The sequence below is a fragment of the Lynx rufus genome, unplaced genomic scaffold (assembly GCF_022079265.1).
Source record: "Lynx rufus isolate CCGP_SWC_20201006 ecotype Redwood Valley unplaced genomic scaffold, mLynRuf1.p SCAF_34, whole genome shotgun sequence".
Classification (NCBI taxonomy): Eukaryota; Metazoa; Chordata; class Mammalia; order Carnivora; family Felidae; genus Lynx; species Lynx rufus.
In genome coordinates this window covers 2,011,543-2,039,492 of record NW_025814850.1, presented here as the reverse complement: position 1 = coordinate 2,039,492, position 27,950 = coordinate 2,011,543, and the positions used below count along the sequence as shown (strand labels likewise).

The 27,950-nt window shown below is 52.9% G+C and overlaps 2 protein-coding genes across 2 annotated transcripts; both read left to right on the top strand.

Annotated features, from left to right (window-relative positions):
- Positions 1–62: 62 nt before the first annotated feature.
- On the top strand, positions 63–10,004 carry DUSP3 (dual specificity phosphatase 3). Its single transcript, XM_047093561.1, has 3 exons — positions 63–199; positions 2,797–3,023; positions 8,102–10,004. The coding sequence occupies exons 1-3, from the start codon at positions 75–77 to the stop codon at positions 8,305–8,307; spliced, it is 558 nt and encodes a 185-aa protein (XP_046949517.1). The 5' UTR covers positions 63–74; the 3' UTR covers positions 8,308–10,004.
- Positions 10,005–20,150: 10,146 nt separating this feature from the next.
- On the top strand, positions 20,151–23,516 carry SOST (sclerostin). Its single transcript, XM_047093278.1, has 2 exons — positions 20,151–20,367; positions 23,095–23,516. The coding sequence occupies exons 1-2, from the start codon at positions 20,151–20,153 to the stop codon at positions 23,514–23,516; spliced, it is 639 nt and encodes a 212-aa protein (XP_046949234.1).
- The last annotated feature ends 4,434 nt before the right edge of the window (positions 23,517–27,950 follow it).

Below are 27,950 nucleotides of genomic sequence, written 5' to 3'. Positions count from 1 at the left end.
AGCCCCCGCCCAGCTGACCCGGCGGCTCTCCCCTAGCAGGCTGCTGCCCCGGCGTGCTGGGCCCGGCCGCCGCCATGTCGGGCCCGTTCGAGCTCTCGGTGCAGGATCTCAACGACCTGCTCTCGGACGGCAGCGGCTGCTACAGCCTGCCGAGCCAGCCCTGCAACGAGGTCACCCCCAGGATCTACGTGGGCAACGCGTGAGTCGCCGCTGGGGCGCCCCGCCCACCCGAAAGCCGGGGTGGGGGCGTCGCGGGCGCGGGGAGGGGGGGGGTGCGGGGCGTGGTCGCCGTCCGGGAACACAGAGGGGGCTGGAGTCGCCGCCCGCCTCCGTGCGTGGGGGCGGAGGGGCTAGACCCCGCCCCGGCCCCACGAGGTCCTCCCCCTCGCGGGGGGCACGGAGCCCGGGGCGCTCGGCCAGCCCGGCGTGCGGCCCGCAGCCGTTACCCGCTAGGGGCTCGGCTTTGGGCGGGGTCGGGCTACCGTGATCACTTAACAGGTGGCCCTCAGTCACCCGGCCGGTCTCCAGCCCGCGCGTCATGTGACAGCTGCCTGGCTCTGCAGTGAGGTCACCGCGGAATGTCTGCCTTCGCTGCCATGGCAACGGGCTGACGTCACAAATCGGGCGTGGAAGTTTCCCGGCTGGGCAGGCCTGATCAAGGAATGTGGGATCCGGAGAGCGGGGCCGGGGTTTCCTCGCTCCTTTTCCTGCCTTGCACATATCGTTTGATTAACCAACGCCCTGAGCTCTGTGGGCCAGGGTCTGCGTGTTGGAAACCCAGAACTAACTCTCTTCTCTCCTTTTACCCAGGGGGAAATGGTGGCCCAGAGTGGTTGAGGGATTGTGAGGACAGGGTCAAAGTCTTGTTCATGTCTGTACCCCCTGTCCTGTACTACAGGACTGCTGCTTACCCTAAGGAGTGCCACAAAAACGGGGATCATCGCGGGGCCAAAAGGGGTCCATAAGGCAGGTCCCACCTTCATGGGGGACCGTCTCCTCCATTGCATTTATTCATTCACCATATTGAGCACTTACTGTGTGTCAGGCACTGTATAATGCGCATTCATAGGGATATTAATGATAATGGTAAATTTGTTGAATGTCAAGTAATAGAGAAGGAGGTGAATGGGAGTTCACCTTCAGAGTTGTTTGTTTTCATCAACCACTGCCTTACAATACAACCGTGTGCAGTATGGTGAGCAGGGACAAGCTAAAACAGTCCCAGAGCCTCAGCCAGAGGGCTCAGTAATTGCAGAGTTCTGAGGAAAGCCAGCCCCCTGTCCAGTCAACGCAAGCAGCAAGTGGCCTTGGCACCCTTGAGACCCGCTGTCTTGGGCAGTTTGGCACATTCGGCTGCCACCACTTATCAAGTGAAAACCTAGGTTGTGGATGTCTGGTGGTAGCCAGACTGGCAAGTGCTGACGGCCACTGTAGAAAACACATCCCCTGCCCAGTTAGTGAATCTGGCTTCGACTTGGCCACGGGTGTGTGTGTGTGGGGGGGGGTGCTCCCGCATGGTGGGAGCCCCTTAACCAAATCAGGGTTCACAGGGCAGAGAGGATCCTGTATGAGCCTTGTTTTCTAGAACTCAGGATTTGCAGTTGATGTGGACATGACAGGCAGAGTGAGGGGAAGACAGAACAGAGCTGGCGTCAGGTCTCCTCCCGGCTCTGCCTCCAAGCAGCCCATGTGAGCGCAAGCACATCCTTCCGCTGTCCTGTTGGGCCCGAGTCTAAGCCGAGTCCTTGCTTCCTTACAGGCTGCTGTGATAGGCAAACAGGATCCTGTAGGAGAAGGCATTTCTGTAAAGTATACACTGCTGTCTGAATTGGGATGTTGTTGTGAGATGAAATAAAGGAGCCCTTTGACTATTCAGATCAAATGTTTTGTAACCCCCAGGGTTCTGTTGGCGCCACTTGGTCCCCAAGTGCTTCCTCACCCGAGAGAGCTTCAGAACCGTGGTTGGTGGTCTGTGGCGGAAAGGGTCCCTCTGGGGGACTGGCGGGGCTGCCGTGCTTTATAATCCAAGGAGGGGGGCTGCCTAGGTGGTGCCGATTTCCTTCTTTTTCACTGATTCACTGCATAGTTTTTCGGCACCTACTGTGTGCCAGGTGCTATAGCAGGTGATAGGCATGCAGACCGAAGCAGACGTGGTCATTCCCTCCAGGAGCTCACAGCCTGCCCGTCAAAACAAATAAGCACCATCAGGCATTAGAATAGCACTGTCCTCAGTGTCAGGCTCTGTCTACACAATAGCACATTTAACACTCAATGACAACCCCCCTGGGGGTAGCTGCCGTTACCATCCCCATTTTACAGACGGGGAAGCTGGAGTCACAAAAAGGTCAAGGGACTTGCTCAAGGTTAACCTGGCTGGTGAGTCTCAGAGTTGGACTCAGCCCAGGCAGTCCGGCTCTGGAGCCCATTTTTAGCCACTGGGCTCTACCACCGCCTCAGCATAGGGAACACGATGCCAGATGGAATGGAGGGGTGACCGGGACATACTGCAGAGGGTGGTGAAAAATGAGAGGGTGTGTGTCCATGGAGAAGCTAGAGGACGGCATTCCAGAGCGGGAACAACACGGGTATGAAACCACCCAGTCTATTTGGGGAAGCTGCCGGTAATTAGATATGGCTGGCGTGGGGAAGGTGGGTCATAAGATGGGGAGAAGCTGGCAGGGGCCGAGCGTGGAGGGTTCCTTGCTTTGCCAAGAGACTTAGAATCTTCTCTGTCTTCCTCCCCCCGGGGCTGCCACTGGGTCAGTTAATCATTCCCTGCTGCTCTCTTCTGTCCAGGTCGGTGGCTCAAGACATCCCCAAGCTGCAGAAACTAGGCATCACCCATGTTCTGAATGCTGCTGAGGGCAGGTCCTTCATGCACGTCAACACCAACGCCAACTTCTACAAGGACTCCGGCATCACCTACCTGGGCATCAAAGCCAATGACACGCAGGAGTTCAACCTCAGCGCCTACTTTGAAAGGGCTGCAGACTTCATTGACCAGGCCTTGGCTCAAAAGAACGGTAAGGCACCTGCCTCCCAGGAAACAGTGCAAGGCAACTTTGACTAGATTTTTTTCTGGAAAAGAGGCCCGCAGCGGGCTTCCTCTTGAAACCTATCGAGTGGCGCTACATTACACAAGATGTACAAACCTTTCACCGGGTGGCAGCCCTGGGGTCCTTGTGTTTGAGTTGACTTTGGCTGAGAGTTCATTTCCAGCCACTCCCCACATGCCCCCAATTCAAATAGCTTCAGTAATAACAGTTTATCTTCCGTGGTAAGAAGTCCTGAGGTGAAGGAGCTCTGGGGCCGGTTGATTCAGCAGCTCAGTGGTGGCATCAGGACAAGGTGTTTCTCCTCTCTCTCTCCTGCCGCCCTCTGTGCTGGACAGTCCCCTAGTGGTCCCACCATGGCAGTGGCAGACCCAGTCACCACATCCCAGCAGGACAAAGTGCAGCGAAAGACGAGGCGGCCATCTCTTTCTCATGTGATTTCTTTTCTCTTTTCTTTCCTTTTCTTTCCTTTCCTTTCCTTTCCTTTTCTTTCCTTTCCTTTCCTTTTCTTTCCTTTCCTTTCCTTTCCTTTTCTTTCCTTTCCTTTTCTTTCCTTTCCTTTTCTTTTCTTTCCTTTTCTTTCCTTTCCTTTCCTTTCCTTTTCTTTCCTTTCCTTTCCTTTTCTTTCCTTTCCTTTCCTTTCCTTTTCTTTCCTTTCCTTTTCTTTCCTTTCCTTTTCTTTCCTTTCCTTTTCTTTCCTTTTCTTTCCTTTTCTTTTCTTTCCTTTTCTTTCCTTTTCTTTCCTTTTCTTTTCTTTCCTTTCCTTTCCTTTCTTTCTTTTCTTTTCTTTTCTTTTCTTTTCTTTTCTTTTCTTTTCTTTTCTTTTCTTTTCTTTTCTTTCTCTTTTTTAAGAGCAAGTAGAATGGTCCTCAGAAACTCCTCGGTAGGGTTCCCCTCACATCTCGCTGGCTGGACTTGGCTTACGTGAATGCCTGGCCAGAGGAATGGGGGCAGTCGTGACTGGCTTAGGCTGGTGCTCAGCAAGCTGTGGCCCATGGGCCACGTCTTCCAGCTACTTTCTAAATGCTCCCAAACCTTAGACTGAAGCAGAACTGGTGAGGAACTGGCAGTCAGGGAAGGTGTCCCTGGGGGAAATCCTAGAAGGCAGAAGGCAGACGTCAGCTGAGCAGGCCGGGCCTCTTGCCCTTTCTGCTTTTAGCTTACTTCTCTCAGCAGCTGCCTTTACCTTCAAGCTGCTTCCCCCAGCCTCTTCCTCCCCTCCCCACAACCTTCTCAGGGGAAGTGCCCCCCCCCCCCCCATCAAGGCACGGTCAGCCTCGTCCCCCTGATTCTAGGCTGTCTCTACTACATAATGCTTCTTGTGCCTGGCCTCCGCCCCGGAACGATTTCCAATGACCAGTTTGTACCAGATGCTGATTATGGCGTATCTGGGGCTCAGGAGGGAAGTGTTATCACGCAGGGAATCTGCAGACTTCACTGTCAGGCCCTTCGTGGTCTCCTGTGTCCCCCAACCCCGGCTTCGGCTGTACTGAGTTCTTGTGTAGATGGCAACAAGGGGCACAGGTAAGGGGGTGCGTTTTGCTCATCTTGTATATGGATTGGTCATCCACTCGGGGAGCTTAGAGCTTTCTGACTTTGTTTCCTCTTTCCATACAACTAGGAACATAGCTTGACTTCTTGTGACCTCCTGCCTTAGCAGGAGCCCACGTGGGCTGAGTCTGGAAATTTCTCTCTGCCTCTCCCTACCCTGTCCTCTGGCAAACTCCACCTTGCGTTTTAGCGCTGGGCACAGTGTTCTCTCTTCCATGAAGCCTGCCCTCAGGCTGGGTCCGCTGGGTCCCCCTGTCTGTCTCCCCAGCCCCTGATGTAGTATCGGGCACATAGCAGACCACGCTGCAAATAATTACCGAGTGAGTGACAAAAACGAATTCCAAGGACTCTAATGCCAAGTGTAAATGCTTCTGGGGTTGATTGGCCGAGTGAGTCAACAGAAATGCACTGGCCTCCAACAGTGTGCAGGGCTCAGGGGAACCAGGTGTCCATCACTTTGGAGAAGTGGGAACAGCCAGGAGTGCTCAGAGGAGGAAGCCGTCGTTTCCAGCCAGGAAGATCAAAGGAGGCTTTACGGAGGAGGATGGCGTCTGGGTGGGGCCTGGAAGGATGGGAGTCGAGCCCTCCCCTTCCCCATTGGTTCTGTGCGTCTTGGGCTTCTGAGTCTGTTCCAGGTGGTGAGGAAGCCTCTGTGCAGATGGTCCCCTTGCCAGGGTCAGGGCATGGATGGGAGTCCCCCCGCTCTGCGGACTTCGGGTACACTGGCCGGAGAGTGAATGGGCAGGAAAGTGGAGGCCTCCCCCTTCCTGCTTGGGAGGCACTGGGGAAATAGAGTCATGTTTTGGGGGTGGGGTGATGGGAACAGAAGAGACTGTGTTTGACTCTGGACCAGCCGCTTTCCTTCAAAGTAATGGCAGTCTACATGTATTGGTGGCTAATCATTTACTTGGCTAGTCAGCAAATACTCATCGAACACCAATGTATACTAGGGATGGTTGGGCATCCAGAAACCACTACCCCACAGGCCTTGCCCTCAAGGAACTCACAGTCTGGCAGAGGAGGGGTAGATCTGTGCAAGGCCAACAGTGACATAGAGCTGGGCTGCCATAGTGGAAGATACTAGGTGCCACGAGAGGACTCCTGATGCCAGATGATGGTTATTTATTGAGTGTTTACAGGTGCCAGGTTCTAGCCTAAGGGCTTAAAATAATTTTTTTTTTAATGTTTATTCATTTTTGAGAAACAGAGACAGAGTGTGAGCGGGAGAGAGGGAGAGCCAGGATCTGAAGCAGGCTCCAGGCTCTGAGCTGTCAGCACAGAGCCCGGTGTGGGACTCGAACCCACGAGTCGCGAGGTCATGACCTGAGCCAAAGTTGGACACCTAACCGGCCGAGCCACCCAGGCACCCCTCTAGCCTAAGGGCTTTATATGTCATTTCCTTCAGTCCCCTAACAACATCATGCAATGGGTGCTCTTAACCCAGATGAGGAAATTGAGGCGTCGTGGGGTTAGATAGGTCATAGCGTTAATGACGTTAATCACGTTAATAACGGGATAGGGGGAGATGGCGTTGGACGTGGGGGGCCAGCTTTAGTAGGGCCTCGTGGGCCATTTGAAGGGCCATGAGAGGGTGTTTTTTGTTGGTGTGGTTTATTATTATTATTATTTTTAGGTTTATTTATGTTGAGAGAGGGAGAGCGCGTGCACATGCATGCACGAGCTGGGGAGGGGCAGAGAGAGAGAGGGAGAGAGAGAGAGAATCCCAAGCAGGCTCTGTACTGTCAGTACAGAGCCGGATGGACGTGGGGCTCGAACTCACAAACCAAACCGTGAAATCATGACCAGAGCCAAAAATCAAGAGTTAGATGCTCAACCCCCTGAGCCACCCAAGTGCCCTGGGTGTGTTTTGATATTTTTGTCTTTGTGTTTGTAGTTGACATGCATGTTTCTTTTATCTTTTAAACCATTCTGTCGAGGTATAATTGACATTCGGTAAATCACACATATTTAAAACCTACAATTTGAAGTTTTGACATACGGATGCACTTGTGAAACCATCACCACAAACAAGATCGTGAGCACATCCATCCCCTCCCCCGCTGCCTGGAGTTTCCTCATATGCCCTCGTGACCTCTCCGCTCTGCCCCTCTCCACCTTCCAACCACTGGTCTGCTTTTTGTCACCAGACTTGAGTATACGTTTCGTAGACTTCTGTATAAATGGAATTACATGTATGCTCTTTTGGCCTGGCCTTTTTCACTCAGCGTAATTGTTGGGTGGGTATTCCATCCCTGTTGCTGCAAGTATCAACAATTCGATCCTTGTTAATGCCGAGTAGTCTTCCAACATGTGGATGTACCGGTTTGTCCATTCACCTGTTGACGGGCATTTGGGTTGTTTCCATGTTCTGCTCTTGATTGAAATAGCAGTTTCATGTGGAGAAGCGCCCGTATCACAGGCGTGTGGATCAGTGCGCCGCGCACACCCACGTATCAGCCCCCGGATCCGAAAACAGGACACCGCCAGCACCCTAGAAAGCCCGCCACGTGTTCCCTCCCAGTCGCCCCATCACTACCATCCAGACTTCTGATAGCACAGAGCAGTTTGCCCGCTCTCCTGCTCCATGGGGTCCCAGATGCCCTGTGTGTGTTTCATCTGTGTTGTTTCTGGTGTTCGTTCTTGGTACTTTATCTCTTCTACCGTTGGTGGGCTTTTGGGAGTTGCCAGCGGGGATTATGGTGACGGGCGCTGCCTTGTGAATGTTCTGGTGTCTTTTGGTGGACGTGTGCGCACGTTCCCGCCCGGCCATCGGGGCCGCGTGTGTCCAGGCTGAGCACATACTGCCCCACAGTTTGCTGGCGTGCTGTGCTAACGCACAGCCCCCTCCGCAGCCACAGATAGAAGTCCTGCTGCTCTACAGCCTGACTGACGCCTTGTGTTTTCTGTCTTTTTCACTGAGTCATTCTGGTGGGTACACAATGGCTTCTTACTCTACTTTTCGTTTGCATTTCCCCGGAAGGGTTTTTTTTTTTTTTTTTGGTTTTGTTTTTCACTTTTTAAAATGTTTATTTATTTATTTTCAGAGAGAGCACAAGCAGGGGAGGGGGCAGAGAGAGGGGGAGGGCGAGAATCCCAAGCAGGCTCCGTGCTGTCCACACAGGGCCTGATGCGGGGCTCAATCTCGAGAATCGTGAGATCAGGGGCGCCTGGGTGGCTCAGTCGGTTAAGCGTCTGACTTTGGCTCAGGTCATACTCTCATGCTTCGTGAGTTCGGGCCCCACGTCCCGATTCGGATTCTGTCTCCCTCTCTGCCCCTCCTCCACTCACACTCTGTCTCTCTTTCTCTCTCTCTCTCAAAATTAAATAGATGTTAAAAAAAAAAAAAAAAAGAATCTTGAGATCATAACCCGAGCCGAAATCCAGAGTCAGACCCTTTAACCCACTGAGCCACCCAGGTGCCCCCAGGAGAGTTTTGACCAGGGTCTTCTGTGATTGGATGGCCCCAGCTCCAGCTCACGTGTCCCTGTTTCTTACAGGCCGGGTGCTTGTCCACTGCCGGGAAGGTTACAGCCGCTCCCCAACCCTAGTCATCGCGTACCTCATGATGCGCCAGAAGATGGATGTCAAGTCTGCGCTGAGCATCGTGAGGCAGAACCGTGAGATCGGCCCCAACGATGGTTTCCTGGCTCAGCTCTGCCAGCTCAATGACAGACTGGTCAAGGAGGGGAAATTGAAACTCTAGGGCACTCCCGCCGCCTCTTCTCTAGAGGCAGACAGGGGAGCCCCCGGTTGAGGTGTCCCAAGCCACCATGTTTAGGAAACACAGTGCACCCTGCTCCTAGCATCACCAGGCACTCGCCCACAAGTCTGTCCCAACACAGCCCTGGGCCACTTTCCCCCTGGGGAGCATATAAAGAAGCTTGCTAAGGAGGGCGTTCTTGCTCCCTGGTGTGTGTCCTGTGCCTGCAGTTTATGATGTCCCCTCCCTGAGGTGGGGGCGCAGAGGGGGAAGGCGTGTGGCATGTGTCCTTCTCCCGGATGACCGAAGGCAGGAGGTCCGTGCAAGTGTAAGGCTCGAGATGCCCACAGGGGTCCCTCCTGACCTCCGTTGCCCCCTGCCTCCCTCCCCGCTGCTCCCTACCATCCACCCCTGGGGCCTCTCCTGAGCGGGGACCCCCGCACCTCGAGCCCTGTAAGGGAACTATGCAAACGCAGGCTCCTCTCCCTCCACCATGCCTGTCTCCCCCTGCTCCTCCTAGCTGTCCGCACCTTGCTCAGAGGCAGAGGCCCATCGTGAGGTCTGAACTGGCCTGGAGAAGCCATCAGTTGTTAGCGGGTGGAAATTCCCATGAAGAGACTGCATTGTAATTATTTCCTTAGGATTAAAGATACCTAAACGAAGAGGCCCTCGAGGGGCAAACAGATTCCCCCTGGAGGACTCCCCTAAGTCAATAGTTTTTAAGATGCGAATCGTTGGAAGGCTTGCGTTCAGAATCCCCTGCTTTGGAATGTTCCCCTTGGACTGCTCTCAGGTCGCTTGGTCTGTTAGAAGCGCGATGCCTTGGGCATGGTTTTATTTTATTTTTATTTTTATTTTTATTTTTGTTTTTATTTTTTTTATTTTTATTTTTTTAGAAAACAGAGTGTTGAAGTTCCAGCCTATTTAAAAACCCCACCATTTGAAGAATTACAAAGGGTTTGTCCTGAATGACCGTGTTGGCCAGCGCCAGCCTCTCGTGCTAACTGCTTTCTTGTCTCGGTTGCTATTCCAAGGACGGGAGGAAGTTGGCCAATTACAGTGTGGGTGTGTGGGTGTGTCGGGGGGTGTGTGTCTCAGAAACACAGGCAGAGGATGGACGAGTGGCTCCTCACCGTGCCCGCTTGTAGGTAGTTCTTAACGGCTCTGTGATGCCAGGAGCGAGCCTGGGGCCCCGGGAGCAAAAATGACTCAGCCAGGCAGAAATGAAACACGGCGGCGCGTCCAAATGGAGCCTTCACTGCTGGTAGAGCAAACCACAAACAGGAACAGCCTTTTTTAGGACTTTGTAAGGATGATGTCGGAACGCACTAGCACACACGTGCACACGCTTGTCAGAATATAGGAGTTTTGTTTCAGACACGGTCTTGTTAGGACTTTCCATGACCGTCACCGTGGAAAGTGAGGCGTTCCTGTCTCTCCAGGTTCCCTGCCAGCAGAGAGGTGGCCCTCAGCCACACCCCCAGGTCCTAGCATGTAGAGGTCTATAAAAGTTGGTGGAATTAAACTTTTTTTTTTTTTTTTGAGCACCAGACGTGTGCAGGGTGTTGTTCTGGTGGGTGTATCAAGCTCCCAGAAGGCTTGAAGGGAAAAATCCAGGACTTTTGTTGAGTAGTTAAAAATTCCGTTTTAAATTTGAATTCTGGCAGCATTGACCTGTTGAGGCGGGGAATGCGCCTTTTTCAAGAGTTGACCGGGAACGTCCGGAACGTCCGGCCAGACAAGGAGAAGCAGGGTGCCGCAGGGCCTCATGGGTGTCGTGACCTCTGTTGCTGCATGGTCCCTTTTCTCTGTGACCACAGTCACCCTGGACAAATTAGGGTCTGTCGTCTTTTCCAGATACCGGACTGCCCACGTAGACCCACCTAAGTGAAACGGCCATCCTCTCTAACCTGTGTACCTCACCTCACGGTTTCCAGAGCACTGTCCCACTTAATCCAACTTGATCCTTTCAGTAACCCGATCAAGTTGGTAGAGCTTCTTCATGTATGGTTACCTTTTTTAAGAAAAAGGAGCTGGGGTTCACACTGAGGGAGGGCATGGCCCCCAGGCTGTCCTGGCCTCTTAAGGCAGAGCCAAGGCCAGACTTTGACGTTTGCTGCTCCCTGAAGCTGAATTCTTTGTCTCATGCTACCCTCCTCCCCCAAGACAGGAGCTCCCTGGGAGTGCCCAGGTGCCCTGAACATGCCCTTGACCCAGCCTGTGTGCACAAGAGCCAGTCGGTGCTCTGGATGGAGTACGGTGGTTCAAGCTGTACTGCCCAGGGGGTCTGCACGCGGGCGGGAGGGAGTTGGTACAAACCCATCCCTGCTCCAGGAAACGGAAGTAAAATGTGGGTCCCCGATTCGGTTAGAATGTGTGGCTCTTCCTCCAGGAAACATGTAGCACCCCTAAGTTGGAGCTTTCTGCTCTGCTTCCAGAAGAGGCTCTGGGGCTGGGGGGCCAGGGGTCCCCCCCCCACACTTAGGCAGTGGTCACCCCACGGGACGGCCACAGCTACTTAGGCCAGTTAACCAGACCTCTCGAAGGCCTTTTTGTGGGGGCATGAGGGAGAAAAGGCCATTGAGAAAATTACTGCCTTTACTCTGGGGCTACTTTTATGCTGATAATTTGGGATTTCTTGGTAGTCTTTAGTCCCAGAAACCCCGTATTTACTTCATGAGATTTAGCTCCTAATTTTTGAGTAAAATAAAACTCTTATTTGTGTAAGAGCCAGCATATGCCCAGCTGTGAGTGGAAGCTGTTTCTGGACAGCTCTCTACCCCTGGGAAATGGTGGAATAGGAACTCAGGGTGCCCTTACCCCCTCCCCTGACCTGATCCCTTCTTTGACTAGCAGACCCTCACATAGGTCGAGTTAGAGCACCAAATGGCTTTCTTCTCAAATCTAAAGCAGTACACTTTCCACAGGCTGGTCTGTTTCCCTGCCACTCTGAGTTATCTGGAGAGCAGAAACCACCCATCTGTCAAACAAGGGGGCCCATCTAGAAGACCTCTAAGGTCCCTTTGGCCCTGACACTGTAGGGTTCTCTGAGAACCCCCACCTGGAATTTACCACCACCTGGAAATTATAGGGTATGTAATAACATGACCAGCAGGTGGCACTGTGTTCCACCCATGGTGATGGATGGTTTGAAAAGGAAAGTTGGTGCCTTTTGTGTCACAAGTTAATGTTAAGATGCTAATGTTTTAATTAAAATAAGCACTGATCTTATAATACGAAGATATGAACTTTCCTCGCAGGAAATTTTCTGTCGTAAAACCGGTGTCAGGAATCACCGAAGAGCCAACAGAGTTGGTCTTTCCAAGTCAAGGTTTTATCCTGATTGGAAATAGAAACCCTCTCCGGTTGAGAGAGCAGATCCGTCGGAAGCTTAACTTACCTCCTGCCAGCTGTTAGGGTGATTTGATTGTGAAAGCGTGAATTTTCTGGGCAGAAAAGGGGAAGGTATTAAATTGGTTTTAAAGGAAAGTAAGCTTAACGTCTGTTGTATCACAAATCAGTGTTAAAACACTAACTGTAACCAAAATAAATGTCTTACATTACATAGAAATGGTCTTTTTGTCCTTACCACAGCTGATTTTCTTCCCTGCTCTTCTGTTTGCTTTTTCTAACTTTTCAAAATAAGCATCATCTAAAAATTAGCCCTCCTGAACTAGTTCTCATTTCCATGATGATTGTATTTATGCAGTAGGTATTTATTTCGTTATTTTTTTTTTTAATTTTTTTTTTCAACGTTTATTTATTTTTGGGACAGAGAGAGACAGAGCATGAATGGGGGAGGGGCAGAGAGAGAGGGAGACACAGAATCGGAAACAGGCTCCAGGCTCTGAGCCATCAGCCCAGAGCCCGACGCGGGGCTCGAACTCACGGACCGCGAGATCGTGACCTGGCTGAAGTCGGACGCTTAACCGACTGCGCCACCCAGGCGCCCCTATTTCGTTATTTTTAAATGTTTATTTATTTTGAGAGAGAGAGAGAGAGAACGAGCAGGGTGGAGGGGCAGAGAGAGAGAGAGGGAGAGAAAGAATCCCAAGCAGGTTCCGCACTGTCAGCAAAGAGCCCAAATCGCCTCGAGATCATGACCTGAGCTGAAATCAAGAGTTGGACACTCCAGGGCACCTGGTGGCTCAGTCAGTTAAGCGTCTGACTTTGGCTCAGGTCACGATCTCACGGTTCGTGGGTTTGAGCCCTGCGTGGGGCTCTGTGCTGACAGCTCAGAGACTGGAGCCTGCTTTGGATTCTGCGTCTCCCTGTCTCTCTGCCCCCGCCCCCCCGCTTGCGCTCTTACTGTCTCTCTCAAAAATAAATAAACATAAAAAAAGAGTTGGACACTCAACTGACTGAGCCACCCAGGTGCCCTATGCAGTAGATATTTATTAAACATCTTCCCTGTACCAGAAATTTCCTGTGATAGGAATAATCTTTTTATTTATTTAATTTCTAAAAATTGCAGCTGTTGTGAGGGATAATTGACTGGAATATTCTTGACTAGAGTGGCCCATCCCAAATGAGGGAGGTAGATCTATGTTCCCAAGACAGTAGGAGACTGGGGGTGACAGTCTCAAGGTGGCCTCACGTGAAGATGACTGGGTGGCATTTTTAGCGTTTGGGGGGGTCCTGCAAATGGGCAGTCCCCAAACCTGGCCCCGCCCTCAGACGCCTTGGACTCCACCATTAGCTTTTATCTCCCTTATGATAAACATTGGCTTTTTTTCTTTTTCTCCGAATAAAAAACTCAAGAGTTGGGTGCCTTTTCTCCATGACAGAACAAAACCTTTTTCATCTCTCGTTCCCCGTAGCAGAGGCAACCTAGACTAACTCATTATTTGTCCAGTCTCTTTGGACAAATGTAATCTTTATATCTTTACATAGGATTTTAGGGCCAAACACTAATCTAGGAGACTGGAAAAGTGTTTCTTAAAATATAAGTTTAAAAACCTTTTCATTGAAAAGCTAATGCTATATATACATAGTACAAATTCAAGCAATACAAAAGGCTTATCACAAAAAGTAAGTCTCCTACCCCCAAACTTTTAATCCCTCCTCTCCGAGGAAGCCACTCTTAAGAAGTATATCCTGCTAGGAAAATCCCAGGCACATGTCTGTGTATGGAGAGATTCCATAGAAAATGTTCTGCACTTGGCTTTTTTTGCTTAACGGACAATTGTTTCTTACAGTAGCATTCATTTTACTGCTACATAGCATTCCACTGTGTATGGTATACGGTGGTTTCTGTACTCTTATTTTATTTTATTTAAAAAAATTTTTTTTAATGTTTATTTATTTTTGAGACAGAGACAGAGCATGAACGGGGGAGGGTCAGAGAGAGAGGGAGACACAGAATCCGAAACAGGCTCTGAGCTGTCAACACAGAGCCCGATGCGGGGCTCAAACCCGCGGACTGCGAGATCATGACCTGAGCCGAAGTCGGACGCTTAACCGACTGAGCCACCCAGGCGCCCGAGATTACTTTTTTTTTCAAAAAAAGATTATTATTTTTTTTAATTTTTTTTAACATTTATTTATTTTTGAGACAGGGAGAGACAGCATGAACGGGGGAGGGTCAGAGAGAGAGAGGGAGACACAGAATCTGAAACAGGCTCCAGGCTCTGAGCTGTTGGCACAGAGCCTGACGCGGGGCTCGAACTCATGGACTGCGAGATCATGACCTGAGCCGAAGTCGGATGCTGAACCAACTGAATGAGTCACCCAGACACCCCTAAAAAAAGATTATTTTATGGGGGTGGCAGCCCAAGCCTAATTTTTAGAAAGGCAGTCTCTGAGTCATGGCCTTCTGAATTGATGACTCATTTATAAGAAGTTCAAATGCAAAGATTCGATTTTGGCAGTCTACACTAGAATGAGTTAACCTAGAGCAACACAATGAATGGGGGGGGGTCTCCAGTTCATTAAAAGCAGATACACACCATGTATGATCAATGTGCTTTTATTATATTTTTAAATAATCGAAATGTACATATTTTTAAAACCTTAAGTGCTCTCTTCGGCAGCACATACGCTAAAACGTTAAGACATCCCTATGGAAATGTGAGGTTTTGAGAGATCTGGTCTGCAAGCCCATGAGCTAAACGGCCTTCCAGCGGAACGTTCTCCATGCACTGGAGCACTGGGGCAGCCGCCCTGAGAGGCAGGAGGACAGAAAGAAGAGGAAGGGAAGAGTTGAAAAGAGAATGGAGAGCAGAGGACAGGTGCAGCTGGGCTTGGAAGAGGGACATCGGTCTCCAAACACATGGAGTGACAGAACCTCTCTTTGGCCAGAGTTTACTCATTTTCTCCTGAACTCTTTTTTTTTTAACTTTTTAAAATGTTTATTTTTGAGAGAGAGAGAGAGAGAGATGAGTGTGAACAGGGAGGGGCAAAAAGAGAGGGAGACACAGAATCCGAAACAGGCTCCAGGCTCTGAACTAGCAGCACAGAGCCCAGCGCAGGGCTCGAACCCACGAACCGCGAGATCATGACCTGGGCGGAAAGTCAGACGCTCGACTGACCAAGCCATCCAGGCGAGCATGAGTCAGGTGGGAGAGGCAGGCAGAGAGAGAAGGAGAGAGAGAAAATCCCAAGCAGCCTCTGCACTGTCAGCACAGAGCCTGATGCAGGGCTTGAGCTTCTGAACCGTGAGATCATGACCTGAGCCGAAATCAGGAGTCCAACGCTTAACTGACTGAGCCAGCCTGGTACCCCTGACTTTACCATTTTTAACAAGTGTCACGAATACTTGTTTCTTTAGGGTTTTCAGACAGGGGCCCTCCACGCAGAGGGTGGTAGTTTGGATGGCCGTTGGGGAGGTTCTGGAATTGGTTGTCCTGGTTTCCAGAAAGAACACGGTGGTTCCATCCTGTAAGGGCTGGGGGAACCATTGGCCCATTCTAAGCATGGAGTAGGGGGTGGGGGTAAGTGACAATGGTCTTTGGGACCCCTCTCCTCTTTGTCCCTCAGAAGCTGCTGACTGAACAAGTCAAAGGGTTCCACTTTCCACCTGTGCCGAGACCCTGTGCTCTCCAGGAAACAATCTCTCAGCTGTGAATAAAGACAGGCTGGTGTGGACGTCCCTCAATGCAGGCAGCTGCCTATAAACAGATTGCCCTCCGAATCCAGAGACCCCATGTTACCCCGACCTGTGGGAGCAAAGTCTGTGTAAAAATGCAGCCAACAAGAAGTCTCAGGTCCCATGAATTATAGACAGGTGGCTTGAGTACCAAGTAAAGAGTTAGATGCCTTTGGAGCGGACTTTCAGATCAAAGATCCCGTAATCCTGAGGATTCAAAGGAGCATAGCTTACTTTCCAAACTTGGCCTGTCCTTCAGAGCGTGGTCCAAACGCCTCGTCTTCCTGTGAGGATCCCTGATCCATCCCACGTGGGAGAGACTCTTCTCCCCTCTGAAAGCTCATAACACTTTGTCCCTTTAAAGAGAAAAATAAAGCATCTGCACCTTTCCTCAGTGGCGCTAACCGCTTTCTTTGCGGAAGAACTCTTTTCTTCCCCGGTACAGGAGCTCCTGGAGGGGGGCACGAATCAGTCCACACCTCCTAGCAGGAGGTGAGGTCTTGCTTCGTTAAATGTTTGGCAAGTGGGCATATGAACAGGCAGCTCGGTGGAAATGAAAACCAGCAAATCATCACATAGGAAAACAGCCTTGCGGAGCGCCTGGGTGGCTCAGTCGGTTAAGCGTCCGGCTTCGGCTCGGGTCACGATCTCGCGGTCCGTGAGTTCGAGCCCCGCGTCGGGCTCTGTGCTGACAGCTCAGAGCCTGGAGCCTGCTTCAGATTCTGTGTCCCCCCTCTCTCTCTGCCCCTCCCCCACTCGTGCTCTGTCTCTCTCTGTCTCAGAAATAAACACTAAAAAAAAAAAATTGAAAAAGAAAAACAGCCTTGCTAGAAATTTAGTTACAACGAGTAAATTACTAAATGCAATTAAAAATTGTTTAGCCCAAACCCAGTGTTGGCCACCTTGTGGAGACACATGCTGTTATGCGCTGAAATGTGCCCCCTCTAAACTTCATATCGTGAATCCTAACCCCTGGTGCATCAGAACGTGACCTTTATTTGGAAGCAGGTTTGTTGCAGATGTAATTAGAGAAGATGAGGTCATTAGGGTGGACCCTAATTTAATATGACTGATGTCCTTATAAAAAAGGGGAAATTAGGGGGCGCCTGGGTGGCTCAGTCGGTTGAGCGTCCAACTTCGGCTCAGGTCACGATCTCGCGGTCCGTGAGTTCGAGCCCCGCGTCAGGCTCTGGGCTGATGGCTCAGAGCCTGGAGCCTGCTTCCGATTCTGTGTCTCCCTCTCTCTCTGCCCCTCCCCCATTCATGCTCTGTCTCTCTCTGTCTCAAAAATAAATAAATGTTAAAAAAAAATTAAAAAAAAAGGGGGAAATTAGGACACAGACAAGCACACACGGGGAACGCCATGTGAAGGTGACAGCAGAGATCGGGGTGAAGCTTCTAGAAGTCAAGGAACAAGGAACACCAAAGATTGCCAGGAGAGGCTCCAGAAGCTAGAGCAAAGGCATGCAGCAGACTCTCCCATCACAGCCATCACAAGAAACCAACCCTTCCAACACTGGTCTCACAGTTTCAGTCTCCAGAACTGTGAGACAATGCATTTCTTTTTTTCTTTCGTTTTTTAATTTTGAGAAAGAGAAAGAGGGCGCGTGTGCACACGCGTGAGCAGGGGAGGAGCAGAGAGAGGGAGAGAGAATCCCAAGCAGGCTCTGCAGGGTCAGCACAGAGCCTGACGCGGGGCTCAATCCTACCAACCTCGGGATCATGACCTGAGCCGGAATCAAGAGCTTAGCCGACTGAGCCACCCAGGCGCCCGGAGACAATGCATTTGTGTTGTTCGTACCACCCACTTCGTGGTACTTTGTTTCAGCAGCCCTGGCTGACCTACGCACAGGCCTACTGGTATGTCACTCATGGGAGCGGGGACCTGGCTGAGTTTTCTGGAGAACAACCCTGCAATACACAGCCAACTGTTCACCCTCTCAGACCCAGCGTTCGCTTCTGGAAATAACCCCAAAGTTTTGTTTGTTTGTCTGTTCACTGTGTGGACTATATTGATACAAGCATGCAACAACCAGGATGAATCGCCAGGGAATTGTGTGGAGCGAAAAAAAGCCAATCCTAAAAGGCTAGATACTGTTTGGTTCCATTTAGGTAACACTTCTGAAATGACAATATCATAGAAACGGAGAACAGGTTAGTGGTGCCATGGGTTAGGGGTGAAGAGGGAGGGCGTGGGAAGAAGGTAGGTGTGATTATAAAAAGGCAGTGTGATCAGAGTGATTCATTATCTTAGCTGTGATGGATACTTGAACTTCCACGTGTGATAAATTTACACGGACCGAAACACACACACGTGTGCATGCACACAAGAAGGCAAGTAAAATGGGAAATCTGAACTAAGTTGGTGGATTGTATCAATGCCGGTATCCTGGTTATGATATTGTACTATAGCTTTGCGAGATGTTGCCATAGAGAGAAACTGGCTGAAGGGTACGTGGAATTTTCTCCGTATTATTCCTTATAAGTACATGTGAATTTACAATGATCTCAAAAAGTTTAACTCAGAAAATTGCTTTGGGCAAGGAAATTCATAGCATCCCTACTGAGGAGAGGGGAGCATTAGCCTAAAGTATCCACAACAGAAGTGAGCTAAAACCCTAGGGGTTTAATTCTGAAGAAAGACAGACTCCTGAACTGAGTACATATAAAGCTGGATAAGCAGGAAGTGAAGCAGATGAGCATCATAGCATCGATGGCATCTGTGAGCCGTTCCGTGGAGAGCACGGCTATACCTTGGCAGAGAAGAATTCGAAAGGATGGACACACTTCATCGGTTCAAATCCACTGGATTCTCCTCTCGTTTCTTTTCACCTCACTTCAGTTTCAAATAAAACCCTGAAGCCAAATGAAATCCTTCGCCATCCTCGGGCCGCTGGCTCCCCCTTCGGTCTCCAGCAGGTGGCAGCAGTGTCCCAAGGATGGGCCCCCACGGGCTCCGGTTCAGGCGGATGGGTCTGTAGCTCCGGACAGCAGGTGGGGCTCCCGCGCAGACAGCGCCAAGTTTCAGGAATCCGGGCATCGGAACTGCCCTCTCCCAAATCCAGGGCAAGGAGGCGGCCGTCCGGCCACGATAGGGTTAATGGTCTACATTCCAGAGCAAGGGAAAAGGAGGCTGGAGGGTCACAGACAGGGGGAGGGGGCGCAGAGGGCCGGCTTCTCACAACACCCACCGGCTCTGTTGGGAGAGATAGATCACCTCCAACAATGGCCACAGCTGTTTTCGTCTGCCCCGAAGGAAACTGACTTAGGAAGCAGGTATCAGAGAGGGCCCTTCCTGCAGGGGCTTCTGTCTGGCTTGTAAAACTGTCAGGGCAGCTGCATTCATGTGTCGAGTGATGGATGGTGGAAAGGAGGGACAGACGGCTTCAGATGGACACAGCGGCTTGCAAGTCAAGGCAGGTGGCAAAGGCCTCGCGGAGGCTCTGCAGGTGGGGCATACTGATTCATTGCCCAGTGAAAATACCAAGGGGACGCGGGCCACAGCCCTCTTCCCAGCCTCCTGGAACAATCCATCTGCAGTGAAAGCTTCCGCTGGCTCTCCTTTCTTTTCCTGCACCTCAGGTGTGAACCTTCCTCCCCAGTGCCTCTACCCCTCCCAGGCCCCTGGTTCTGCTCCAGGGCTAAGGTAGCAATTCCTTTTGATTTCTTTGTGGCTAGCTGGACCTGGGATGGCTTCATGGAATGCACCCCATAGCATGGACCAATAAGGTTTTCCATGTAGGACTCAAAGCTGTTTTTGAAAAATATAATCGTCTGAGAAACCAACCAACCAACCAACCAAACAAAAAGATGATGCAGAAGAGAAAAAGGATGTCAGCACTGAAAATGCCGGCCTTGGTCTTTGCTACGAAAAGGGACTTTTGTGCTCTCCGTTCCTACCCACAGCCTGGCCAGGGAAATGACTGCCTTGGGCACATCAGTCCGCAAGCAGCAGTGAGTGTCTTGGCCAAGAAGTGCCTGTCACCACACGCAGAATCCCCACGGTTTCCTCCTCGCGCTCCATCACCACTGTCCGTTGACTTACTCATCCTGGCCTTGGAACCAGAATCCCCGCCCCCTCGCCCAAGCAGATACTCTCCCCGCGGCCCTCCAGTTTTCTCTCTTGCCTTCCAGAGGGTGCCAACGGGGGCTTTCTTGATCAGCGTAATCGATGCTCAGCCTCATGGAACCGGGACCAATGGGTTTCTTAAAAAGTATCCTTCTGCCCCTGCCTGGGTCTGTGGGGGGCCAAAGATATACCCCTCGGGCCACTTGTCAGTGGGGTAACAAACGAACTTGGCCTGAGAAAGGCACTTGGCTGGGCTTAGCCCTGTGGAGGGCTCCGGGCTGTAGTTTTCTTTGTGAAGCTGGCCCAAAGCTTGTTTCGAGAAAGCCCGAGGGGCCCAAGGAGGTAAAGATTGTGAGCTGGAGCTCATCTTGATATCCGAAAACCACAGCCGTCTGCACGTGGGAGGTGCTGGAGGGCAGGCTCGCCTCACACGCCCCCCTCTCTCTAGGTCACCTGGGAGCACCGGCTCCCAGGGAGTTTGCTGTGCCTGAGAAGTCTTTGGGGAGGGCTTGCTCTGAGCACACCCATTCCCTCCCCCTGGGCTGAGAGAAACGTGGGACCAGCCCTGCCCCAGCCTGTCCTCATTGGTTGGCACGAGGCAGAGGGGGCTTTAAAAAGGCAAACGTGTCCCAGGCTGGGGACCGGAGCCTGTGCTACTGGAAGGCTGGGTGCCCTCCTCTGGCTGGCGCCATGCAGCTCTCTCTCGCCCTGTGTCTTGCCTGCCTGCTGGTGCACGCAGCCTTCCGTGTGGTGGAGGGCCAGGGCTGGCAGGCCTTCAAGAACGATGCCACGGAGATCATCCCTGAGCTGGGCGAGTACCCTGAGCCTCCACCAGAGCTGGAGAACAAGACCATGAACCGAGCGGAGAACGGAGGGAGACCCCCTCACCATCCCTTTGAGACCAAAGGTATGGGGTAGAGGAGGGCATGTGTAGCACAAGGGGCCTGGGAGGGTTCTCTCTGGGAGGTTTTGAAGACTGGGGTGGACAGTCCCCCGCTGCCGGCGCTCCAGGAGGGACAGTCTTGCCTGGAGGCAGGGGAGGACGGCATGCCCAAGGTAGCCTTGGCATTGAGGTGCAGGGGCCCGGGGCTGGCAGGGGGCTGGCCGCGGGAGCCTGGGGCAGGAAGGAGGCTGAGGTGGCGAGAGCCCAACTCTGGGACAGGCTCAGAGCCTCAGAACGGAGACAGTTTCAAAGAATCCCCTCCGGAGATCACAGGAGATAGGTCCCCCAGCTGGCACCTCGGGAGAGGGGACAAGGCAAGGGAGCCTCACAGCTGTGAGCACCTGCCGGAGGCAGATCCTTTACACAGGCCATACCTGAACCTTACCCCGGGGATCCACAGCGCGGGAGCCCCGTGAGGTGACCTCTCGGCTGGCAAGTAAAGAAATGAGATCTCCAGACGCTAAGTAACTTGGTAGTGAGAAGAGCTCGGGTTTGACCCCAGTTTGATCCCATTCCAAGACAGCCCTGGAGGGGGATCGTGGGTGGGGGGGTGGGGAACTGAGAGCCAGAGAAAACCCCACACAGAGCCGTGAGAAAGGGACATTCCCCCTGCCCCCGGTCTGCCCAGCCAGCTGGCACTTGAAGGAATGCAAGCTGCAGGGACAGTCTTAGCCCCGGACCTGGGCGGCAGCTGGGGCCGGGCCCTGGAGGGGAGGTGGCATCGTCTGTGCAGGGAGTGGACACAGGTGCCCCCATCTTCTGCCCCCAGACCAGGCTTTGCCTCGTTCCTAGGGAGGGAGCCTGACCCCAGTGACAAGGCAACAGCCCCACTGGAAGGCACATCTGGGTTCCTGGTCAGGTCTGCGCAGAGAAGCCCGGGGAGGGCGGGGGTGACAGCTGGCTCTGCAGCTGGCAGGAACGGCTGGGGGCGGGGGCCGGAATGACACTTCAGAGGGAGGGCCTCACTGCCCTCCGGTCATTGGGCGGGCTGGTGAGGAATCCACTGCCCAGGCCCCTCTCGACCCATCCCTCCTTGCCCCACAATTGTGAAGGCTGGGGAACCCCACAGGAGGCCTGGGGCCTCAAGTCTTCACAAGAGGAGGGCGGCAGCACATCACCCCCTTCCCCCCCCCCCCCACCTGCCGAGCAAGGTCGATTAAGCTCAAGCGACTGCTTCATGCTGCTGTTTGGGTCCCAAGTACAAACCATCCACTTCCCCGGGCTCCTATAAGAGGCCACAGGCCCCGAGGAGGCTGTGAGCTCAAAACAAAGTCACCCTCTGCAGAGGAAGTGCCTGACCCAGGGGCACTATTCTTGGAAAGTCCAAAACATCTCCTTCCCTGGGCAAACAGGCCACCCCCACACGCTACCCCTGCAGCCCGGGAACAGTGGTGAGGATGCCAAACCAGCGCAGAAACCAGGTCAGCCACGGGAGGAAGGCGGACCCCACATCTCACCTGCCATGCTTGTTCTGCAGGGCCTGGGGAGTGGAGCCTTCTCTGCTTTTCTCTGGTTTTGGTCGTGGGCTGTTTTTCATCCCTTGTGTCACAAGGGAACTGTCCCCATGAGACCCTCGGGTGGTGGACAGGCTGCCATCTGTCTAAGCCCACAGTAGGAGAGTTGATCAAGGTGCCTTCAGGGCACGAAGCCAGGCCACAGAGCCCAGTCCCCCCCCCCCCCAACCCAGGAACAAGCCTGTGTCACCCTCGGAGATCCATCTAAATGGCACAAAACAAGAGATGTCCCCGGCAGAGTGCTTGGTACACAGCAGGTGCTTACTAAATGTTTGTGGCAAGCGAACCTGTAGGTTTTCAGTCAGAGCTCTGTCCCCTGGGGCAGGAAGTAAGTGCAGTAAAAGGCAGCCCTTTGCCCCCACCCCCAGCCCAGCCTCCCACCTGGGCGCTCAGGCACATAGCTTCTGCCTCTGTGGGACCCCAGAGGTGCTGGGGCCCCAGGGAACTGGGGTGAGGAGACCCAACTCTGCCTTTTGGGCAAGTGTTATTCCCTCTCGAGGCCTCCGTGTCCTCAGTGATGATGAGAGGGTTGGACAAGCTGACTTTGGCTCTCTTCGCGTCTAATGACTTCTCCTCCCCACCTCCCCTTCCATCCCTGTCCTTGGCGGCAGTTGCCCTGATTTATTACCTCCAATTAACCCCTACTCCTTTCTCTATCCCCTCACCATCCCTCCCAAGTGGCTGGAAAAAGAATTTAGGAGAAGCCAAGACCATGTAAAGGGTGTGGCTAATACCTACTCTGCCTCGACCAGGCCCTCTGTGGCACAGATGTGACTTCCATCTGGAGAAAAGGGCCCCCTTGGAGAAGAAGAAGAATAACACACAGCCACGGCCAACACTTCCAGCTCTTACTGTGTGCTCACAGTGTCCCCTGCATTATATACGCAACTAACTCCTTAGGACAACCCGTTTTTCTGATAAGGAGCACAGAGAGGCTAAGTGACTTGCCCAAGATCACACAGTGATGGGGCTGGTATTCGAACGGCAACAAACGCTTGGCTCCAAAGTTTTAGGGGGAAAGGGTGGGCCAGCGTTCTTTCCACCAGCCGCCACCCCCTCCCTCCCAGTAATGCCCATCTGGAGAGCCCGCAGGTTTGGAAAAGACCTGGGCTGGGGGCTGGGGGGGTTGGTGGCGCGGAGGGAGCCGGGCTGGCCTCACAAGCCGTCTCTCCCGCAGACGTGTCCGAGTACAGCTGCCGCGAGCTGCACTTCACCCGCTACGTGACGGACGGGCCCTGCCGCAGCGCCAAGCCGGTCACCGAGCTGGTGTGCTCCGGCCAGTGCGGCCCGGCGCGCCTGCTGCCCAACGCCATCGGCCGCGGCAAGTGGTGGCGCCCGAGCGGACCCGACTTCCGCTGCATCCCCGACCGCTACCGCGCGCAGCGGGTGCAGCTGCTGTGCCCCGGTGACGCGGCGCCGCGCGCGCGCAAAGTGCGCCTGGTGGCCTCGTGCAAGTGCAAGCGCCTCACCCGCTTCCACAATCAGTCCGAGCTCAAGGACTTCGGGCCCGAGGCCGCGCGGCCGCAGAAGGGCCGAAAGCCGCGCCCCCGCGCCCGGGGCGCCAAAGCCAACCAGGCCGAGCTGGAGAACGCCTATTAGGGGCCGCCCGCCGCGCCGCGCCTCCCCCCACAACCCGCGCCCCGGCCCAGGCGCCCGGGTTTCTGCCCTCGGCGCGCGGTTTGATTGTTTGTATCTCATTGTAAATGCCTGCAACCCAGGGCAGGGGGCTGAGACCTTCTGGGCTTCGGCAGGAGGTAGCCAGGCCCTGCGGATCCCGGGCGCCAGCAGAGCCCCCACTCCCTCGTCTCCGAGGGGGTCCCGCAGGGCAGGGGAGGGCGCTGAGAGTCACAGACACTGAGCCACGCAGCCCCGCCTACAGGGGCCGCCCACCTTTGCTGGTCCCACTTCCGAGGAGGCAGAAAAGCAAGCATTTCACCGCCCAGGGGTTCTAAGGGAGCAGTGGGGGAGGAGGAAAGTCCCGGGACTGGTTAAGAAAGTGCGATAAGTTTCCCTCTCCACTTCTCTGCCCCTCAAAAAGCCTTTAGTGCCTTGTTGTGCCAAGAACACAGGACCGGGGTCCATAGGTATGGTTTCTAGTCCGGACTCTGCCGCTAACGTGCTTGATGACCTTGGACCACACTCTTCTCTTTCTTGTCCTCAATTTCCTATTTGGAAAATGGAGGTGGGGGTGGGATTTGTATCTCGAGGAGTCTACGGCCACCTGATTCCAAGGCCTTGCGTGTCTTTTGAATGGGCAAAGGAGAGAGAGAGAGGTTGGGTTGAAATGCTGCCATGGTCACGTCCAGAATTCAGAGTTGTGATGCCCGGATCTGACAGCCAAAGATGAAAAACAAGTGTGGCCGTGGGGGTGGGGTGCGGGGTTGGTGTCTTTTTTAGGGCTGACAAACTCCTGGAAGAAGCTGTGTTCTCTCCCGGCCTGGCCCTCCCCGGATGTTTGCCTGTCTTCACCCCTCCATCCCAAAGGATGCAGAAACAATGCCATTGATTGGGGTCGAGAAGGAGAAGGTCCCGGGACACTGGACTTGCAGGCCCAAGGGAGCAGCCACCACCCATGCAAAGACCAGCAAATCCCTCTGCAGACATCCTCCTGCCTACCACTCACAGACACAATTCTGTCTAGAACCTAGCTTCTTAGTGCTGTTACCTGTGATGTCATATCTTACACTGAAATAATATTACTTGGGGAAAAAAATTACAAGTGCTGTACATATGCCGAGAAACCACAAAGCCTGATAGATGTCATCCAAAAATCTTTTTGAAAGTCATTTCCAGACACCTCTTACTTTCTGTGTAGTTTCTAATTGTGTAACACACACACACACACACACCAAACCAGAAGCACATGCCGTGTGAAATCCCGCCAGGCTGGTCCTTTCCACAATCCTTCCATGTGGGATTTGTCCACAAGAATGAAAGTCATGGTTTTTACAAAGAGTTAAGTTACATATTTATTTTCTCACTTAAGTTATTTATGCAAAAGTTTTTCTTGTAGAGAAATGACAACGTTAATATTGCTTTATGAAATACCAGTCTGTTCTTTCCAGAGGCATTGTTAATAAAGACAATGAATCATTTCCGAGAGGATGTGGTCTCGTGTTCGTCAACCACACACAGCCATTCCTGTCAAAGTTGACATCCTTTTCTTCGGCGCTAGGACTGCAACCTTGGAGGCACCTTTGACTGGGCTGTGGTGGCCCTTGTGGCAATTACGTCCTCCCTTTGAAAAGTCATGTTTGTCCCTTCCTTTCCAAACCTAAACCTCATTCGTTCCCCGTGGCCATTGTAATAACTTCAGCCTGGTCTCCCTGAAGCAGCCTGCCCTCCACACTGTCATCCAGAAACACTGTTCTCATTGTGCCTCACCCCTGCTCAAAATCCTTCCATAGCTCCTCCTTGCCCAAGATCAAGTTGGGGCTTCTCAGCCTGACACGTGAAGCCTTCCCCTGCTGGGTTCCCATCCCCCCTCTACCAAACTTCCTTCCTGACTCCAAGAGGCCAAACTATACTCGCCCCTGCCTTTTTAGTTGATCCTCCCCACCCCCCAGCCTCAGACCACCCCCAGTGACGCCTGCTCTTACTTCGGAGTTCATGTTCCTTGTCACCTCCGAGCCTGCACCTTCCAGAGATGTTGCAATCCCCACTGATCTCTTCTCACGTGCCCCAGGCCTTTTGTCCATGCCACTGCTTTGCCTCCTGATTCTGTCTTCCGTGCGATACTCATTCGTGGACGTGTGTCTCACCCGGTCAAGCCCTGCGGAGTCCTGGGACAGACGCAAAGCCAAGTACAACTCGGTTCCAGCTCACAGGGGGCTCATTCAGGCGTTTTTCCAAACGTGAATCTCACGCCTCCCTGGTAAAAATGAACGATCTTCACAAGCAGGGCCGACGTCTTGCCCTTCTCTCAGCGTGGCCTCACCAAGGCGCCTCACAGCGCTGGACGCTGGCTGACACTCAGGAAATATCCTTCAATTGCCACAAGGAGGGATGACTCAAAGCTTTGAATCCAGTCCAGCCCCTCTCGGGGTAACCCCACCCCAAAGCCCTCCCCAGCCCCGCCGATTTTTCACTTTAACTCCCAATGAACCCTCCTAAATTCCTTATCAGCAGCAGCAAGTTTTTGATGATTGTCAGTATCTGCCTCCAGGCCCCGAGGAGGCCCCAGCGAGAGCCTGCAGGGAATCCATGCACCCTGAGGAATGTCTCAGAGTTGGGGAATGAGAGCAGGTAGGAAACAGACACATGGTCCAGCCCCAGAGGCCATGTGCTACAGTGGATGGGGACACAGGCTCTGGAGCCAGGCTTGTGTCTGATTCGAAGGAAAGTGGGGGCACCAAGGGGTTAAATGTCGGCCCGCGGCCAGATGTGGGCTCGGTTCCTGCTCTGACACTCACTTAAGCCACTGGGAGCCTGGCAGGCACGTGGGCAAGCCATCAGGTCACACTGTCTGTACAAAGCGTTATGGGACAGAGCGCAGGAGGACTCACTTTGTGGTAGGAATGAGGAGGAAAGCTCAGGGAAGCTGTCGCAGAGGTGGGTGCTGCCTAGAAGTTTGCCCGGTGGGGAAGGAGGCACAGGCATTCTAAGCAGAGGGCATTGGCCCAAACAAAGGCACTGAGGCTGAAGGTGCGTGGCCGTGCGAGGGGGCATGAGACTCGGTCCACCACATTCCTCAACATGCACTGAGTCCTCACCATGTGCCAGGCAGCGTGGGGGAGCCGGGGAATTTCAAGCAATGTCCAACCCCAGATAGACCTAGGGTCCGCTTTCTGGGACCCCAGGACCAGGAGGGATCAGCCCAGGCTATAATCTCATTACCACGAGGGGGAAAAAAAAAACCCCAAAGCCTAAATTGTAGGTCGGGCTAGGGGTTATTTATGGAAAGTTATATTCTACCTACATGGGGTCTATGAGCCTGGCGCCGATCAGAAACAGAACAGACAGCAGGCTCAGCTGGGGGGGGTGGGGGTGGGGGTGGCGTTCTGCCGTGGGGAGCACATGTTCTGGTGGTACAGCCAGACATGGGGTTTGTATTAATAGTCTTGAGAGTCAGACAGAGGGGCAGAGGGAAACAGGTCTCTCTCTCTCTCTCTCTCTCACACACACACACACACACACACACACGCAATCCATCAGGCTCTACCTGCGCTCCAAGTACAAATCAGGCCACCTTTGCACAAGGAGGTAAAGGAAAAGAAACTCAAAGAAGCCACAGGAACCCAAACTTCCCCATTTTCCTTGAAGCAGCCGGGACCTGGGCAGCTGGAGAGGGCGGAGAGCTCACACGCCAAGCTTGGAGTCATTGCCCTTGGAAACTGGTGTCACCGCCCACCTCCCACCTGTCCCCTGACGCGCGGGTCTGCCCTAGTTCCTGATCATTGGTTCTAGCTCTGGGGCCTGTGTAAACTTCCCTGCCCCCCAACCCCCACAATGTTCCTAGAGTGCATCCTCTGTCTTCTCCCTTGTCCACCGGCAGGTGAACCTCAGGCTTCTGGCGGCTTCCACCCCGATAGTTGGAAGTTCCTTTCATTGCTAGACGGGCAGGAGGCGGTGGGATTGTCACTCTTAACTAATGGAACCATGCGCCCGATTTGCCCAGGCACTGACACCTATTGGCCCAGTGAAATTATTACTAGCTCCCACATTTACCCTCAGAAATATCCTGTTCGAGCAATAAATTACATGGCTATTATAGACGCAAGTATAAGAGATACAGCTTTCTGTGGAAAGGCTGGGGCTCAGATGCCTTTTATCAAATGCTGGCCCCTCTGGAAAGTCCCTTGCATACCTCCTCAAGGCCTGTCTGTCCCGCAGGCCTGAGACAAGTGTCACTTCCCCTGACCAACGAAACCATGCTTCATCTTTCATGAGCAACGCTTCCTTCCTTCAAAAGACTCACCTTAGTAGTCACACAATGATAGATTTAATCATGTGAGTGTTTGATTAATTTCTCCCCTCGCCCCGACTGGAGGACCCAGGAAAGCAAGGATTCTTGGTCTGTTGCTGCTCACCAGA

Coding starts and splice junctions, on each gene's coding strand:
- DUSP3 (XM_047093561.1), top strand. CDS start 75: ATGTCGGGCCCGTTCGAGCTCTCGGTGCAGGATCTCAACGACCTGCTC. Junction 200..2,796: donor AGGATCTACGTGGGCAACGC/GTGAGTCGCCGC, acceptor TCTTCTGTCCAG/GTCGGTGGCTCAAGACATCC. Junction 3,024..8,101: donor GGCCTTGGCTCAAAAGAACG/GTAAGGCACCTG, acceptor TGTTTCTTACAG/GCCGGGTGCTTGTCCACTGC.
- SOST (XM_047093278.1), top strand. CDS start 20,151: ATGCAGCTCTCTCTCGCCCTGTGTCTTGCCTGCCTGCTGGTGCACGCA. Junction 20,368..23,094: donor CCATCCCTTTGAGACCAAAG/GTATGGGGTAGA, acceptor TCTCTCCCGCAG/ACGTGTCCGAGTACAGCTGC.